General features: G+C 39.6%; 2 protein-coding genes across 2 annotated transcripts; both read right to left on the reverse strand.

The window, feature by feature from the left end:
• Positions 1–8,874: 8,874 nt before the first annotated feature.
• On the reverse strand, positions 8,875–9,895 carry LOC142606124 (uncharacterized). Its single transcript, XM_075777523.1, has 2 exons — positions 9,407–9,895; positions 8,875–8,901 (listed from the first exon to the last, which is right to left on the reverse strand). Exons 1-2 carry the CDS (start codon positions 9,893–9,895, stop codon positions 8,875–8,877), a joined length of 516 nt encoding a protein of 171 aa, XP_075633638.1.
• Positions 9,896–14,328: 4,433 nt separating this feature from the next.
• Positions 14,329–15,790, reverse strand: LOC142607020 (transcription factor MYB123-like). The gene is made up of 3 exons (XM_075778423.1): positions 15,550–15,790; positions 15,278–15,407; positions 14,329–15,148 (listed from the first exon to the last, which is right to left on the reverse strand). Exons 1-3 carry the CDS (start codon positions 15,680–15,682, stop codon positions 14,665–14,667), a joined length of 747 nt encoding a protein of 248 aa, XP_075634538.1. The 5' UTR covers positions 15,683–15,790; the 3' UTR covers positions 14,329–14,664.
• Positions 15,791–17,235: the final 1,445 nt, after the last annotated feature.

Below are 17,235 nucleotides of genomic sequence, written 5' to 3' on the forward strand. Positions count from 1 at the left end.
GACCTTAATACAAAACAAAAACAACGTAGTTATTTTTTTTAATAAACAACATATATATATATATATATATATAGACACACACACACACACAAACTTTAGACACAAACTCACACAAGTGTATATAGGAAAGTTGTTATAAATCCTAAAATAAATTAAAAAAAGAAATTTATTTACACAAAACCAAAAAGAGAGAACTTATTGTGTGACTGAACTATATGTAAAAACCTTGAAGGTTGCTTGTTTCAGCCGGAGTCTCTCAAAAGTTGAAACAAATCTACACCTATAGGACAAAAGGAATCTCTATGGCAGTGGACAATAAAACTTTGGGAGAAAGATAGGAATACAATGAGACAATAGAAGGAAGACTCCAAATAAAAAATAAAAGCTGCAGCAAGAGACAAAACTCAAAATCTCTTTCTTGTTAATGTCAACCACGTGGGAAAAAAAAAACCAAACAGAGAGAAGAAACAAAAGCTGCGGAAGAAAAAAAAAAAGAAAGGGATTCTAACGTTAATGCCAGTAACGTGAGTGTTAAAGTCAGAGTTATCTCATTTAATGAGAGAGGCCAGCTATCCAAGTTTTATTGGTGGAGCATGAAGTGGAGCACAATTGATGAGACAAAAGATTTGGACTCTTAACAATGAAGCTATTGACGAGACCGTTTTTGCGCATAGCCACGTGTCTTTTACTAGAGGGATGACTTTGCCAGACTCGGATTTGTTTTGGGGAGTTCAATCCGGAACTCGACATTGGGCTGCACAGACTAATGACTTCTGTATCTTTAAGCCTACAAAATAGATATATAAAGCCCAGAGTCTAAAAATCATGATAATAGTTGAAATAAATAAATAATATGTTTAGTTGAATAGTTTTGAGTAAATGATGAGTTGAACATCATTATTATATATATATTAAGGGATGTCCAATAGTAGAGAATAATTAATTAAATGTCATATGTCTAACAATGGGATGAATCCAAAATAGTCTATATCTAGCTACGGTTTATGGTTCATGTTCAACTTAGTAAGGTATGTCCAGCAATGGTCTATGTCCAAATAATGTATGTCAAATAGTTTATGTCTAACCATGGTTCATGTCCAAAAAATACATGTCTAGTGGTGGTTTATGTCTGAATAATATATATCCAGCGATGGTTTATGTCCAAATGATATATATCCGGTGGTGATATGGATTCAATTTATCATTATATATGTTCATTAATGAAGCATTAGTGAATCCATGTTTATTAAATAATGAGACAATATTAAAGTAGTTTGCATCCAATGGTACAATAATAATGAGCTAACATATACTTAATATTGTGATTTCAAAGATAGAGAAACGTTAACTCATCTTAGTATGGTTTGTGGTTCCAACTATAGTATCACTTTATATGGTTTGTGGCTCCAACCGTATAGTATTAGTGAGCTGATAACATTCCAGCAGTATAATAACATTAGTCCAGTGGTATAGTTATAATGAAGTAAAATATATTCAATAATGTAAATTTAGAAATAAAGACATAATGACTTATCTTTATGTGGTTTGTGGCTCCAGTTGTATAATATTAGTGGACTTATAACATTTTAGCAGCATAATAAAATGAGTCCAATGGTACAATATGAAATTATGAGTCATTTCATGGTGACTTCATGATTGAAGGGAAAAAATAGGTGCAAATGGAGGGAGAGAGGATATGTCCAGCTGTGTGCAAAGGTTGGTTAAGTTTGTCTCCATAATCATGCAATTAAATGAAATTCCCCGTGATGATGCTCTTTTAGTTTTTAGTAAGATATAAGTGATATTGCTTTTCATGACAAGGGCTTTTAATATTATAGGTTTGTGTCATTTATAATAATGGCTTTAAGTATTAGATATGTATGTTTTCAATGAGAATGACTCTAATATTAAATCTTTGTGCCTTCTAGGAGAAGGACTTTTAGTATTTGATGTTCATATGCCTTCCATGAGAAAGGTTTTTGTAATATTCTTGGAAAAAGTGTTTGGTATCTTTTAAGATATATGGAGATGATAAGAAATATATATGTTTTGTGAGATATGGTGTTTGTAAGATATATTAGAAATATATGTGAGAAGTATTTATGGATAGATTGTGAGGAATGTGTTTGTAAAATATATAGAAGTATGAGATGGATAATATAAAGGTTAAAAATAGTAAATACATGAGCTTATAGTTGCTGCTGGAGTGGTTTTTTGTGTTAGTTATGAGTTATGTTACTTTCTAAGAAGAGAGATTTTGTAAGAGATATGGAGGAAGAAATGAATATGTGTTTATGGGCAGCAAAATGATGAAGTTTCAGAATAAGAGAATGAGAGAGAGAGATGGATAGTGGTGTGTGTTCTTGTGTGTTGCTTGGTCCTCTTTATATAGAGTGAAGTATGTAACTAAATGAGATTTAGTTGATTTAGTTGAAGTGATAATTAGCAAATAATGAAAGATCTTTAGCAAAATGAGTGATTTTTTTAGTTGGTTTTTAGCCAAAAGAAGAAATATGAAACTTTAAGGCTATTGTTGTAGCTAACAGCAATACAGCAGTAATTGTTGTAGCTAACAGCAGCACAACAGTACATGTCCTGATACTGCTGGATAATGTAAGCTGTATGATGTCATTTGTTGGAGGAAATATTCAGCATTAAATTCATGGGTGTGGTTGAAAATGGCATGATATCTTTTCTGGGATCTTTCTATTTCTAATATTGTAGTTGGAGGCTAAGGATCTTAGCTTAAAATGGTAGCAATTTTTTTATGGGGTCTCTGCTTCTTTGGGTATGGCAGCAAGCTGCTAGGATGGAGCACTAATGGGCTGATGATGTCATTTTGGACATGTGTCATTTGCTGGAGTTGTTGCAGCTTTTGCTGGAGCTACTACTGGTACTTTTTGGCTAAGTTTCATCTTTTGGAAAATTATATGTTTAGTCCATGGTTTTATTACAATATAATTTTGATAAGTAATAAACTCATTGGTTGATATTTGATGAAGCTTTAGAGATGTAATTCTAATCTCTTTGTATTGTGACCAAATCTTGGAGAGCAGTGAGAGCATTTAATGCTAGATGAGATATAAAATAGATTTCTTATGTTTAGAGATAGCCAATAAGGTTTTAGACATGTCTTTGAGATTGATGGACAAATATAATAATATAATTTATATGAAATAATATAATTACATTATATGATAAATAATTTCAGTTTTAGATAAAGAGTAATAGGGTTCTTTATTATTTTAAATGTAATGTGATATGAGAGGTTTACCAGATGTTACCTATTGTACATTGACCAGTCAGAGTTTAGGGAATTGGGAAAGACATGCCAAGCAACATGTTTCCTTTATCAACTTTGAACCGTTGAAACTTTATTGAACATACTTCTTGGCCCTCCAAACCATGACTCCTAAAATTCTCCCAATAGGACTCATGAGCTTGGATCATGAGCTGAAAATGAGATGATATGCCATGAGATTGAACCATGGGTTTTGATGAGATACTATTGCCATGGTTTTGGACCATGGGCCTTGGCGTTGTTTTGTGTAAATATGGGCTCTTTTGGGCCTTAAAAAAGATTTTCCCAAAATTCATGATAATATTGATGTGTTGTGAGTTACCAATGAAATAAAACCATGTAACGTGAAAATTTTGTCCTTAATAGCTATCATACAACAATTTCAAATATGAAAAACTCGTAGAAGGAAATTTTAGAACTTTATGTGATGATGCAAAGAAAATCAGTAGGATGGATGCTTCGGATTTGAAAGGCCTACTTGTTGTCTTGATAGTCTGAAAATCAAAGGTGACCGGGGTTGCCGACCAAGAACCCTCCGATGGCAAAGTTAGTTTTCTCTCCAACTTTTCAAGAAATGTAAAAACGTACCTTTGTTTGGGTTGAATGAGCATTTATATAATGTCCTAGAAACAGTTATTAAACTTGTAACCTCCCTTGGATTTGAGGAGGTGTAAGAGTTCAGAGATAACTTCTACAACTGTTTAGGAGTTACATTTTTCTCACATAATGGTCACTGGAAGTTATGCGTGTGATAAGGAGTTATTGTACACACTCAGGAATTTTCCTAAGTGTCAAGGGCTCGTCCAGGGGTCCTCCTATCGAGCATACCTCGCTTCCAAGGAAGGTCATTCCTCTATGGATGACCTTCTTCAAGACGAGGTTGATGGCTCCCTTGGACGAGATGATGCGGTTTTGTCAAACTTAACCATGCGAAGCTCGTCCAAGCATCTTCCTGCATGTACGAGATTTTTATTGACGAGGTTCTTACAACCTTTGCTTTCTTGGTCTTGTCCTGGACGACCTCCATGGACGATGTTGGAGTTATATTTTATCATACCCCATCAGTTGCTCCCTTGTCTATGGGTCGTCTAGGAAGACATAAACTGACGTCATCTTTTGGACGTGTGTCTTTATGTTAGTTGTTATGTGTGCCACGTGTTGCAATTTCATTAGCAATTTGTCACGTTCATTTAATTTTTCGAGGAAAATGCCATGTGGCGTGTCCTGGTTAGTTACGTAATTCGAGACACCATTTTTCAAAGCCTATAAATAGTGGAATTCCTCTCGTACCCTCTGCATTTTCTCAAATTTTCTTTTTTGACATCCCTCGTCTTAATGCCTCGTCTAGAAGTTTCTTGCGTCCATAGTCTCCCTTCGTCTAGACCCAGGTATTTTCTCCATCCTCGTCCTCAGGCTTTAAGCTTTCTTAAAGAATGTTTGAGGTAGTCCTTTCTTCGTCTAGCAATAGTGTTGATAAAGTCATAGACGAGTATCATGACCCTAATAGTTTTAGTGGGTCTAGTGATAGTAGTAGTAGTGATTGCAATAGTAGTAGTGAGGGAAACACTACAGACGAGTATACGTCTAGTGTCCCTGGGGTTCCCTTAGAGGTACTTCAGGAAAGCCTTAGGACGAGGGCTGAGTCCTAGTCTAGGGCTGGTACAAGTGCTCCCTTGTCTTCCACTCAAGACGAGGAAGAGGTAGTTTATAGTTGTGCTATTGGGATTGCCTCTAAGACAAACGAGAGAAAATTAGGCATCCTTAAGACTTGGTACCAAATTCCTGAAGACTTGAATCCCAGGGTACCTGTGCGTGGTGAGTGGTGTTGTCAACCTCGTTTTGGCGTTGGGATTTATGAGGCTTACCTCTTAGGGGGTTTGAGTTTGCCCCTTAATGCCTTTGCCAGGAAGTTGCTTTTTAGGTCAGTTCAACCCCAATGCATGGAGGCTAATTGTCGCTATGCAAGTTTTATGGAGGGAGGTGTTTGAGGGGGATCGTCCTCTTACTATGGACGAGTTCCTTTTCTGCTATAAGCCCTCCAAGATTAACCAATCCCTTGGCTTTTATCAGTTCACAGCCAGAGGGAGAGATTATAGGCTAATAAAGTCCTTAATTACCTCAAATAGGAAATGGAAGACGGAGTTCTTCTTCGTCTCTAGCTTTTGGGCTAGACGCCTTATTGAGGTTGACAGGGATCCATTCCCTCCCTACACAGGAGAGTTAGGGAACCTTTGTCCTGAAGGTACGTCTGTGGCTGTCACTTTACTTTTTGTTATTCACTTTTGATTGTAGTCGTCTAATCACCCTTTTTTTTTTAGGTGCTAGACAGCCTCATTTGAGCAGGTTTTATCTTGAACGAGTTCAGAAGGCACGTCTATATACTGACAGGACTTTCCATTCCTTGATGAGCCTTCAATGTCTTGCCACTTGGGGGTTAGGTCCAGAGCCGTCCGTCGAAGCTATTGCCCACGAATTCACTGTTCGTAGACATAAGTTCTTTTCTATCCTTTTTTTTTTCGTAACTGACGTCTTTCTTTTCAGGAATGGCGACGATGAAGGAGAACAAGGGCAAGGAAGTGGTAGACGAGGTAGCTGGGCAGGGGGTGGAATCCCAACCTTGTCTATCCACTGGTGATAAAAGGAAGAGCCTGTCACTTGGAGTTGATTTGGGGAATCTTCCAAGCAGGTGCAAGGACAAAAAGGCTAAGCATAGGTCGTCCAAGCCTCCGGACGCCCAAACTTAGAACGACCAACCCAATCCTTTCCTCCTCCCCCAAGGGCACTTTGTCTAGATTTTGGATGTTGATTCAGAGCCCAAGGATCCTCTGTCTATGAAAATCTCATCCACGATCATTGAGCCTACCTCGTCTCAACCTTCCCAACAGGTGCCTCAAAACCTTCTTGGAAATGAGGACCTTGCTTGGGAAAGGTTTGAGAAAGTTGTGACGGACGAGGACGTGACGATATGCTATGACATGTCTTTAAAGGATTTTGAGTGCTCTGGCGTTCATGACATTTTTAAGGTATGCCTTTTTCATATATGTATGCCTCGTCTTGTCAGTTATACTCATGTATATATATATTGTAATGAAATTTTAATTTACGCAAGCAATGTCTAAGTTTACCGCCATGTCCAAGCAGGCAGCTCAATTAGACAAGACGAGGATTTTATTGGAGAAGACGGTCCAAAAGGGGAAGGACGAGTCTAAGAGGTGAGCTGAGGTGGCTGCCAAGGCCAAGGAAGATGCAAAGAAGCTGAAAAATAACTTCAAGGAGTTAAAGACTGATGTCAAAGAGAAGGACGCTCGTCTTGATCTCCTCTAGAAGAAGAACGACGAGTTAAGCACCCTTCTTGAAAAGGCTAAGGGAGACCCAGTTGCAGAGTTTAAGGCGTCCAAAAAATTCACCGATCTACTAGACACCAACTATGCAACTGGGTTTGAAGATTTCAGGATGGACACAGTGGAGAAATTCCCTGAGATTGACTTCAGTCTTATTAAACTTAACCTTGGTGGGGCTGCTTCAAGCTCCCTCCTCCAGACGAGTTTAGAGGACGTTAACGTTGAGGACGATGCCACCACGCAGCCTGCCCGTCACTAGCCTAAGGCTGGAGATGACCCTCAGTAAATGTGTATCAGAAAAAGTTTATCTTAGTTCCTTTCTCCCCCTTTTTTTTTTTTTTGTAAGGTCCATAGTCTGGGACCGTTTGAAATTTATTCAAGTACAATTTGCTCATCCTGGAAATTGGGACGAGTTTATAAAAAATTGCCTTTTAGGCTTTTACTTTATAAGGGTTTTTGGACGGTGATCGTCTACCCTTTAAAGCTTTGACTTATGTATGTTTATTTATAAGTATTAGAGGGTCGTCCATACACATTTCCTATGGATGATGTTAGAGGTTCGTCCACGCGCTTTCTCTATGGACGATGTGTTTGCATATGGACTACTCATTTGTCATTCAACAATTTTTGCAAGTATAATTCGTCCTCAGAGTGGCAATGATGGTTTCGCCAGTTCTTTTCCTCGTCCATAGGCTAGGCAATTGGCATTCGTCTTTTGTCAAGACATTTCTAATGCTTGACTCGTCCAAGAACACTGAAGCGTCTTGGCTAGATGCTCGTCCATGGGCTCTAATGCTTCGTTGTATGCCCTTTTCTCGTCCGTCTGTTTTTCAGACGAGTATGCCTTAGCTTATGTTTCTTTGCTTTATCCTCATTTCAAGGAAAGCTTATGAACGTTATATCCCTGCGTCCACAGATTTACATTCGTCTTAGACTTTTGCCCCCCTTGTGGGTACTATTATGGAAATTAGACTTACGCATGAAATACATTGGAAATCCAAACCATATTATTATATAAACATTATTCACAAATATGGCACCTGCTTAAAAGCTAGTCCCTTAGGAAAATGTTTTTACATACATAATCTCGTCTTTCACTAACGTGTCTGTAGACAGTGCAAAAGTTTAAAAACTAGTGCACTTTTGATTCTTAAAACACACCATAGTAGTAGTAAGAACACAACTGTAAATATGAGTAAACACATAGACCATAGCTGTAACTTTGTCCATAGCTGCAACCTCGTCCTTGGAGAATTTCGTCCAAGCTTATTACTGATAATACCTCCTCAGGTGCTCCACGTTCCAGGGATGCTCTAACTTTCCTCCGTCCAGAGCTTCCAAGTAGTATGACCCCTACCTCTTGCAGTTGATTACCCTATAATGTCCTTCCCAATTGGATCCCAATTTTCCATGAGCTAGATTCCTGGTTGCCAAGGAGACTCTTTTGAGAACGAGGTCCCCAATGTTGAAGCGCCTGGGCTTTACCATGGCATCGTGCTGCCTAACCAAAAGATTTTTATATCTCGCTGTCCTTTGCTCTGTGTCCATCCTTACCTCATCAATGAGATCGAGGTTAAGACGGATTTGCTCTTCATTATCTTTCTCCTGGTATTTCATCACTTGATGATTAGCCATATGAACTTTCGCAGGTATGACTGCTTCACTTCCATAGGTTAGCTTGAAGGGGGTTTCTCCTGTCGATGTCCTCACAGTCGTCCTGTAGGCCCAAAGAACACCTAGCAACTCATCTAGCCATATCCCTTTTGCCCCCTCGAGTCGAGTCTTAATGATTTTCAACAGGGATCGGTTTACTACTTCTGCTTGTCCGTTCGCCTGTGGGTGGGAGGGCGATGAATAGTGATTCTTGATTCCAAAATGTTCACAAAAGTCCCTAAAATGTGCGTTGTCAAACTGTCATCCGTTATCAAATACTAGTACCCTAGGTACTCCAAACCTACATAGGATATTTTTCCAAACGAAATTCTTAACATTCTGTTGAGTGATTTTTGCAAGAGGTTCACCCTCCACCCTCCACCCACTTGGTAAAGTAGTCAATCCCTACTACCAAAAACTTCATTTGCTTGGCTCCTAAGGGGAAAGGACCTAGGATATCCAGTCTCCACTGTGCAAAGGGCCATGGGGCCATCATTGGGGTCTGGTACTCCGATGGCTGTCTTGGGACATTGCTATAGCGCTGACACTGGTCACACACCTTGACATAAGCCTTAGCATCTACTTGAATTGTAGGCCAGTAGTAACCTGCATGGACAACCTTATGAACTAGCGATCTTACTCCCGAGTGATTCCCACATGCTCCTTCATGGACCTCCCTCAACACATAGTTTGATTCGTCTGGAGCCAGGCACCTTAGGTAGGGTTGAGAAAAGCCTCGCTTGTATAGCACTTCATTTATAAGGATGTACTTGGCAGCCTTAACCCTCAGCTTCCTAGCCTCGTCCTTGTCTTCTGGAAGCCTTCCATCCTTAAGATAGATTACTATTGGACTCATCCAATTTTCTCCTCCTCCTATTTGTTGTACATCTGGAAGGTCTATGCTCGGCATGTATTGGATTCTATCATATTTGTCCATAACTCCTCATGCCGAAATTGCTCTTGCCAAGGCATCTGATTCCATGTTTTCCTCTCTCAGGAGTTGAACAAAACTCACTTCTTTAAACTTTTGGACAAGCCGCTTCACTTTGTTGAGGTATTTCTTCATCCGATATTCTTTAGCATCACACATTCCATTCACTTGGTTAATGACTAGCTGAGAATCTCCTTTAACTATTATTGATTCCGCCCCTAGAGACTTAGCCAATTCTAGCCCTTTGAGTAAAGCTTCGTACTCCGCTTCATTGTTGGTGGTTTGATACTGTAAACGGGTTGCGTATTCCAACTTGTCACCCTCTGGGGATTTTAGTATAACTCCAATCCCTGCCGCATATAGTGTGGATGACCTGTCTACATTGATAACCCACCTTTCGACTCTTACATCTTTGTCCAGCTTGTCCTGGCTAGGGGTGAACTCCGTAATGAAATCTGCCAACGCCTGTGCCTTTATCGCGCTCCTTGGCTGGTATCTGACATCAAACTCACTAAGTTCCACTGCCCATTGGATTAGTCGTCCTGCAGCTTTCAACTTGTTCATTGCCTTCTTTAGGGGATGATCCGTTAAGACGTTGATAACATGAGCTTGAAAATAATGTCTCAGCTTTCTAGAAGCCGTGATCAAAGCAAAGGCTAGCTTCTCCATCATTGGATATCATCCTTCCGCTCCTCTTAGTGCTCGGCTCGTATAGTAAACCAGTTTCTGAACCCATCCTTCTTCTCTAACCAATGTCGAGCTCACAGCGTGCGGGGACATTGCCAAATACAAGTATAATTCCTCTCCAGGTACAGATGGGCTCAACAATGGTGCTATCGTGAGGTAAGCCTTCAGGTCTTGGAAGGCTTTCTAACACTCTTTTGTCCACTCAAATGCCTTCCTGAGGACTTTAAAGAATGGCAAACACTTGTCAGTAGCTTTCAAAACAAACCTATTAAGGGCGGCAACTCGTCCGGTAAAAGACTGGACTTCTTTGATGTTCTTCTGTGGTTCCATATTTAGTATCACCTGGATTTCTTCTGAATTCGCCTCAATTCCTCTATGCGAAACCATGAACCCCAAAAACTTCCCTGACGAGACTCCAAAAGCACACTTGCTTGGATTTAATTTCATGTTATACTGCCGAAGCGTGTCAAAAGTTTCTTGAAGGTCGTCCAGATGCTTCTCCTCGTCCAAACTCTTTTCTAGCATATCATCTACATAAACCTCCACATTTCGCCCAATTTAAGGATGGAACATGTGGTTAACCAATCTTTGGTAAGTCCCCCCGCGTTCTTCAAACCAAAAGGCATTACCTTGTAGCAAAATAACCCTTGGCTAGTAATGAATGAAGTCTTCTCTTGATCTGCCTTGTCCATCTTTATTTGGTTGTAGCCTGAGAAGGCGTCCATGAAGCTCAGCAGTCTGTGACCTGCCGTCGAGTCCACTAGCTGGTCAATGCGTGGCAATGGATAACTGTCCTTGGGCCAAGCCTTTTTTAAGTCAATGAAGTCCACTCACATCCGCCACTTGCCATTGGCCTTCTTTACCATGACTACATTTGCCAACAAGTCCGGATAATAAACTTCTCGGATGAACTCTGCGATAATCAACTTCTGGACTTCTGCTTTGATGGCATTGTCTCGTTCAGGAGCAAAAACCCTCTTCTTCTGACGCATTGGTTTAGAGTAGGGGTATACGTTTAGACGATGAGTAATGACACTTGAATCAATACCCGGCATGTCCTCATGACTCCATGCAAAGACATCAAGGCTTTTCTTCAAAAACTGGACCAGAGTATGCTTTGGCTCTTCTTCCATGCTCGCCCTAATTCTAGTGAACTTCTTGGGTCTGCTCTCGTCTAAAGGGACATCTTCTAACACCTCAGTGGGTTCCGCTGCAATCCTTTTCTTGTCTATGCTCATTGTTTGTACGTGCTCATCCATCGCCAACATGGCTAAGTAGCACTCTTTAGCGGCTAACTGATCTCCTTGTACTTGGCCCACTCCGTGCTCAGTCAGGAATTTGACAGACAAATGGTAGGTAAAGGTTACTGCCTTCCAACTATTCAAAGTTGGCCTTCCAATAATAGCATTATATGATGATGAACAATCAACAACAAGGAAGTTTACCTCTTTGGCTATTTGCTACGGATACACTCCCACCACCATCGGTAATGTAATGGTGCCCACAAGCTGCACCTTCATTCCTCCAAATCCCACCAATGGTGAATTCACTGGTCGAATTTGATCTCGTCCTATCCTTATTTGTTGGAAGGAGGGGTAATACAGAATGTCCGCCGAGCTGTCATTGTCTACCAACACCCTCTTGGTCGTATAATCAGCAATGAGCGAGGTAATGACAATCGTGTCTTCGTGGGGGTGGTGAACTCTTTCAGCATCCTCGTCCGTGAATGTGATGGCTTGCTCGTCAGCTTCCCTCGTCCTGGGAGATCGTCTAGACAGCTGGACGTTTTGCACCACCTTCAAGTATATCTTCCTTGATTTGGATGACTGAGCTGCCGAGGTTCCTCCTATAATAACTCTTATTTCTCCAAGTGGGGGTCGTGATGACTCTGCCACCTTGGCTTTCAGCTTCTCGTCTTTGTGGTCTCGTCCAAGGAAATTCCACAACTTCCCTTGTATTATAAGATTCTCTATCTGCTATTTTAAATCAAAACACTCGTCTGTATCATGCCCATGGTCTCTATGAAAGCAGCAATACTTGTTCCTATTGCGCTTGTTAGGATCTCCTTTCATTTTCTCTAGCCACTTCAAGGACAAATCGTCCTTGATTTACATAAGCACTTGCTCTAGTGGCATATTCAAGGGAGTGTATTGTTGGTTTCTCGCTAAAGAACTCGCTTTCTTACTATCTCTATCCCTTTTCTCTTCTGCTCGAGCCTTCTTGGGAAGAGGACCTTGATCGGGATGATGCGGGTGACCTGCTTCCGAACGCTCTACCCTTTTCCTCTTCTTGGCTATGATCGCGTCTTCAGCATTCATGAAATTCTAGGCTGAATGGACGAGTTCGGCCATAGTCTGTGGTTCTTGCTCGTAGAGCTTATGGATGAACAAGTCAGAATTGACCCCATTATGGAAGGCGGCCAATAACAACTTATCATCCATTTCGTCCACCGTCAATGCTTCTCTATTAAACCGGGTAATGAAGGACCACAAACTCTCATTTTTCCCTTGCTCTATAGTTAGCAAACTAGAAGAGGAACGCTTGTGGCGTTGCCCTCCAATAAAATTATTGACGAACAACTTACTCAACTCCTCAAATGAGCCCACAGAGTTTGGGGGTATTTTGCTGAACCACGCCCGCGTTGGTCCATTAAGTGTGGTAGGGAATACTCTGCACATAATCTCGTCTGGAACCCCTTGAAGGTGCATAGTGGTCTTAAATGTAGCGATGTGATCACACGGGTCTCGATTTCCATCATATGAATTCAAGGAAGGCATTTTGAATTTTGGGGGTAGAGGATGACTATTGATGGAAGCCGTGAAAGGGGAGTCTGTTCGGTGAACTAAGTCATCCACGGGGTTCACCCGTCTCATATTCTCTTTCATTTCATCCATAGTTTTTCTCATCTGGTCCATCTCCCTCTCCAAGTGTGGCACTCTTCTTGAAGCAGTACCCCTTGACTGATTCTCGGACTCAATATTTTCTCCTCTACCCTCCTGACTCTAGGCTTGTCCTTCCGCATGCACTTCGTAGTGCTGCCTCCTGAAATTGATCTCCCTATTTAACTCTTGATTCTGACTGGTTATATTTGCCATAGCGGCAGCCATGGACTATATATGTTGAATGGAAGGCGGTTGAATGACAGGCGCTGGCTGACGGTCACGGTGGGGATTACTAGAAGCATCCCTACTCTCCTGGTGGCCTGGGCTGGTAACCCTTGATCTTGTCCAAACCATTCAGCATTTTGTCTAGGAAAGGCGAATCATTGAAAACAAATGATCGAGCAAAAAGAACACTCTTTTCCCCACAGACGGCGCCAACTGATGATGCGAAGAAAATCAGTAGGCTAGATGTTTTGGATTTGAAAGGCCTACTTGCTGTCTTAATTGTCTGAAAAAGAAAGAACAATGATCAAAGGTGACCGGGGTTGCCGGCCAAGAACCCTCCGATGGCAAAGTTAGTTTTCTCTCTATAATTTTGGAGTTCCAACTTTTCAAGAAATGTAAAAACGTACCTCTGTTTGGTCTGAATGAGCGTTTATATAGTGTCCTAGAAACAGTTATTAAACTTGTAACCTCCCCTGGATTTGAGGAGGTGTGAGGGTTCAGGGATAACTTCCACAACTATTTAAAAGTTACATTTTTCTCACATAACGGTCACTGGAAGTTATGCGTGTATAAGGAGTTGTTGTACACACTCAGGAATTTTCTTGAGTGTCAAGGGCTCGTCTAGGGGTCCTCCTGTCGTGCGTACCTCGCTTCCAAGGAAGGTCATTCCTCTATGGACAACCTTCTTCAGGACGAGGTTGATGGCTCCCTTGGACGAGATGGTGCGGTTTTTTCAAACTTGACCATGTGAAGCTTGTCCAAGCATCTTCCTGCATGGACGAGATTTTTATGGACGAGGTTCTTACAACCTTTGTTTTCCTAGTCTTGTCCTGGACGACCTTCATGGACGATGTTGAAATTATATTTTATCATACCCCATCATTATGTATTTGAGATTTTTTTTTTTTTTGTCAATATATTCGAGTTTAATTTTTATTAAATTTTATTTAATTTAAGTTTCTTAATGACCATCTTGAATAAAATTCATGGAGCCGCCACTGTGCCATAGTGGCTATTTTTATGGAACTCGAGATCTTGAAACTGGAGTTACACGTAAAAACTCGAGTTTCACAAACTCGAGTTCCGAAAGAGTAGTACATTCTTAAATATTTCTAAAACAATGGTAGATTGCTAAAGAATTTGGCCAACAGTGATATTTGACTATTTTGGCCTAATAATTTTAAAATCAAAGAAATTAGTGCATTTTCACACCCACCAAAACAAACTCTAAAGAAAGAAAAATACACAAAAATATATGGATTCATACTGAAAAGAATTATTAATTAAAAGGTTAGGAGAGCAAGAACATGATGTAAAGGCATAAAATTAATTATATGATCCTTTTCACACTAAATGCAGTAAATAGCCTTACATAAAGAAGTTGTACATTCAGTTGTGTGTTTCTCTAGCTAATTTGCATGACAACAAATAGGCTATTTTGGATTGTAGGTTTCCTTTCTCAAGAAAGGGTGAGTAGTTAAAAGCCTTTGAATGATATCACTCTCCCCTTATATTTATTCCTAAAAAAAAATTGTAAAAACAGAGAGGCTATTTGTGAGACTTAGCAAAGAGTTAATAGAAAATATCAATGTGCCTGCAAAACAGTGAATCAGTGTGATTCATCGCTTCACTGCATCCTCAAAACTATGGAAGATGCTTGTCCAAGAGATCATTGGTGCTTCCATTATTACACCCTGCTACAATATTATCATAAAACATGCATAACTTCCAGAAGTCTGAACCAGAAACACCAGACATCAAAAGCTCATCCATGTAATTAGAGCTCAATGAAAAGTTTTGTGAGCAATCCTCTTTGGATTTTGATTCATTTACAACATTATCATTCACAAAGCATCCTTCCTTCAAGGGTTCTTCAAGAGCATTACTACCAAAAGTTTCAAGTTCGTGCGACTGTGAGGTTTCAAAGATCTTTTTACACTTCCCTGCGTTGGTCTTAGCCCCATTGGACACACTAGTGGTTGAGGATGTGATCTCATTGGAAGGTCTAAGAATTGTGTTTTGCATATGTTGTTTCCCATTGATCAGTTTCTTTCTTAGGACAGTGTTCCAATAGTTCTTGATTTCATTGTCTGTTCGGCCTGGCAACCTCCCAGCTATAAGAGACCATCTATATATAGAAATATGAAAGCAATACAATCAATACTAAAGCATTAATGCTATCAAACTGTTGCTCTCTTCAATAGAAAAAAAAAATTACAGAAGTAAAAGCTGATCGAGAAAGAACAAGTGGAAAGACCTATTGCCCAAGAGCCTGTGGAGCCTAATAATGAGGTCCTCTTCAGCAGGTGATATGTTACCCCTCTTGATATCAGGCCTCAGATAATTCAGCCACCGAAGCCTGCAGCTATTTCCACACCTCTTAAGACCTGTATCCAACAAAATAGTATGAACTTTACCACAATTCATATATAATACCTCCACACACACACACACACACACAACTTTCATTGAGTAATTATTCCAAAATCCCAAGAGGGTATTTCAGTTTTATGATGATTTTTCTCTCACCTGCTTTCTTTGCAACATTGCACCATTTTCTTTCTCCATGGATTTTGATGTAATCTGTGAGCATTTTGTCCTCTTCAGCGGTCCAAGGTCCATTATTCATTTCCACCTTAGTGCAGCGAGGACGCCTACCCATTTTGACTTTGAAACCTCTCTCTCGTCTCAAAAACTCACAGCCACAAGCACACTAGAAGGGAAAGTTAGATGGATCCTATATATGGTGTTGGTAAAGGGATTGATCTTTATGAAGCTTCCTTTAAGAATAAAATAGTATAAAACAAAACGTGCACCAAGCAGCTACATATAAGGAAAATAGCAAGTGGCACATAGTATCATGTTACGTGACTGGTTGGGGGCTGTGGAATTCTGGTCAATTTTGAGGACCGGCTTCTATTTTCAAAAACGTTGTACATGTCCGCTTATAGTTTTTATATATTAATCACTAAATTATTGGACAAAATTGTCTCAACATGTCTCATTGGTTAGAGAGGGAGGGACTTGACTTTCTGTTCGACTCAGAGATCTATATGTTAAATCGCACTTTATCCCTTGCACATTAAAAAAAAAACACAATCCACGATCACGCGCATGGAAGGTAAAAGATCGATGTTCCTGATAGAAGAGCTTTCTCCTTATCCAAGTAGTTTTGTCTGCCAAAAAATTGAATGATAATGTAGGATTATCACTCTTGCTAGATCATTATGAAATGAAAAGTAACAAAAACTTAGTGATAAATCTATGTAGGTCATGAAAATGAAGATAACAAACACAGGATGATAATTCTATAGGATCTAGCAAGATCCATGTCATATCTGTGGTTTTAAAATAGATCAAAAGAATATTAGAAAATCATGGGAAAGTTAATAAATTTATCATTAATTTGTAGCCAAAAGGTAAAAAATTTAGATGCCAAAAAAAAAAGATTTAAAAAAAAATAAAACTCACAGCAGTTGAATTTGTAGCATATAATTTGATATGTAGTAAAATATTAATTATTGTTAAAATCTAAAGAATAAAAGTAGCGGTGGTTATTGTATATTAGGAAAGAGCAGAAGCAAGAGAAAAAAGAGTTATCATGGTTCAGTTTAGTAGCCTAAGAATGTGTTTGGATCCAGCGTCCAGCGTCCACGTCCAACCTTCAGTTTTTTTTTTTTTTTTTTTTTTTTTTGTCCTTCCCAGCGGCAGTTGTTGACCAAGTCTTCCGTGAACAGTGTATTCGTGCACTGTTTACGGACCCACAAATTTTACTTTTCAGCCACTTTTTCATTAAAAATAGGTCACGCGGTACTATTCACACATTTTAAAATTATTTTGCTACAGTGTTTTCAGTTTTCAGTTTTCAGTTTTCAGCAATAAGTTCTATCCAAACGGACCCTAAGTGTGCATTTGGGAAGCGCGTTTTGCGCTTCCAAACGCACATTTTGCGTTTCAGAATTTTTTTTTTTTGGAGCTGAAATGTTTGACTTTTTTTGTGAACAGTGCATATCGTGCACTGTTTATGGACCCACAAATTTTACTTTTTAACAACTTTTTCATTAAAAATAGGTCCCACGGCACTATTCATACATTAAAAAATTATTTTACTACAGTGTTTTTCAGTTTTCAGTTTTCAGTTTCAGCTACATCCAAAGTAAAAGATCTAGACAACTATTTCTTTACTATAATAAATTGAGTTTACAATGAATCCTA

Source organism: Castanea sativa, chromosome 8, assembly GCF_040712315.1.
Source record: "Castanea sativa cultivar Marrone di Chiusa Pesio chromosome 8, ASM4071231v1".
Classification (NCBI taxonomy): domain Eukaryota; kingdom Viridiplantae; phylum Streptophyta; class Magnoliopsida; order Fagales; family Fagaceae; genus Castanea; species Castanea sativa.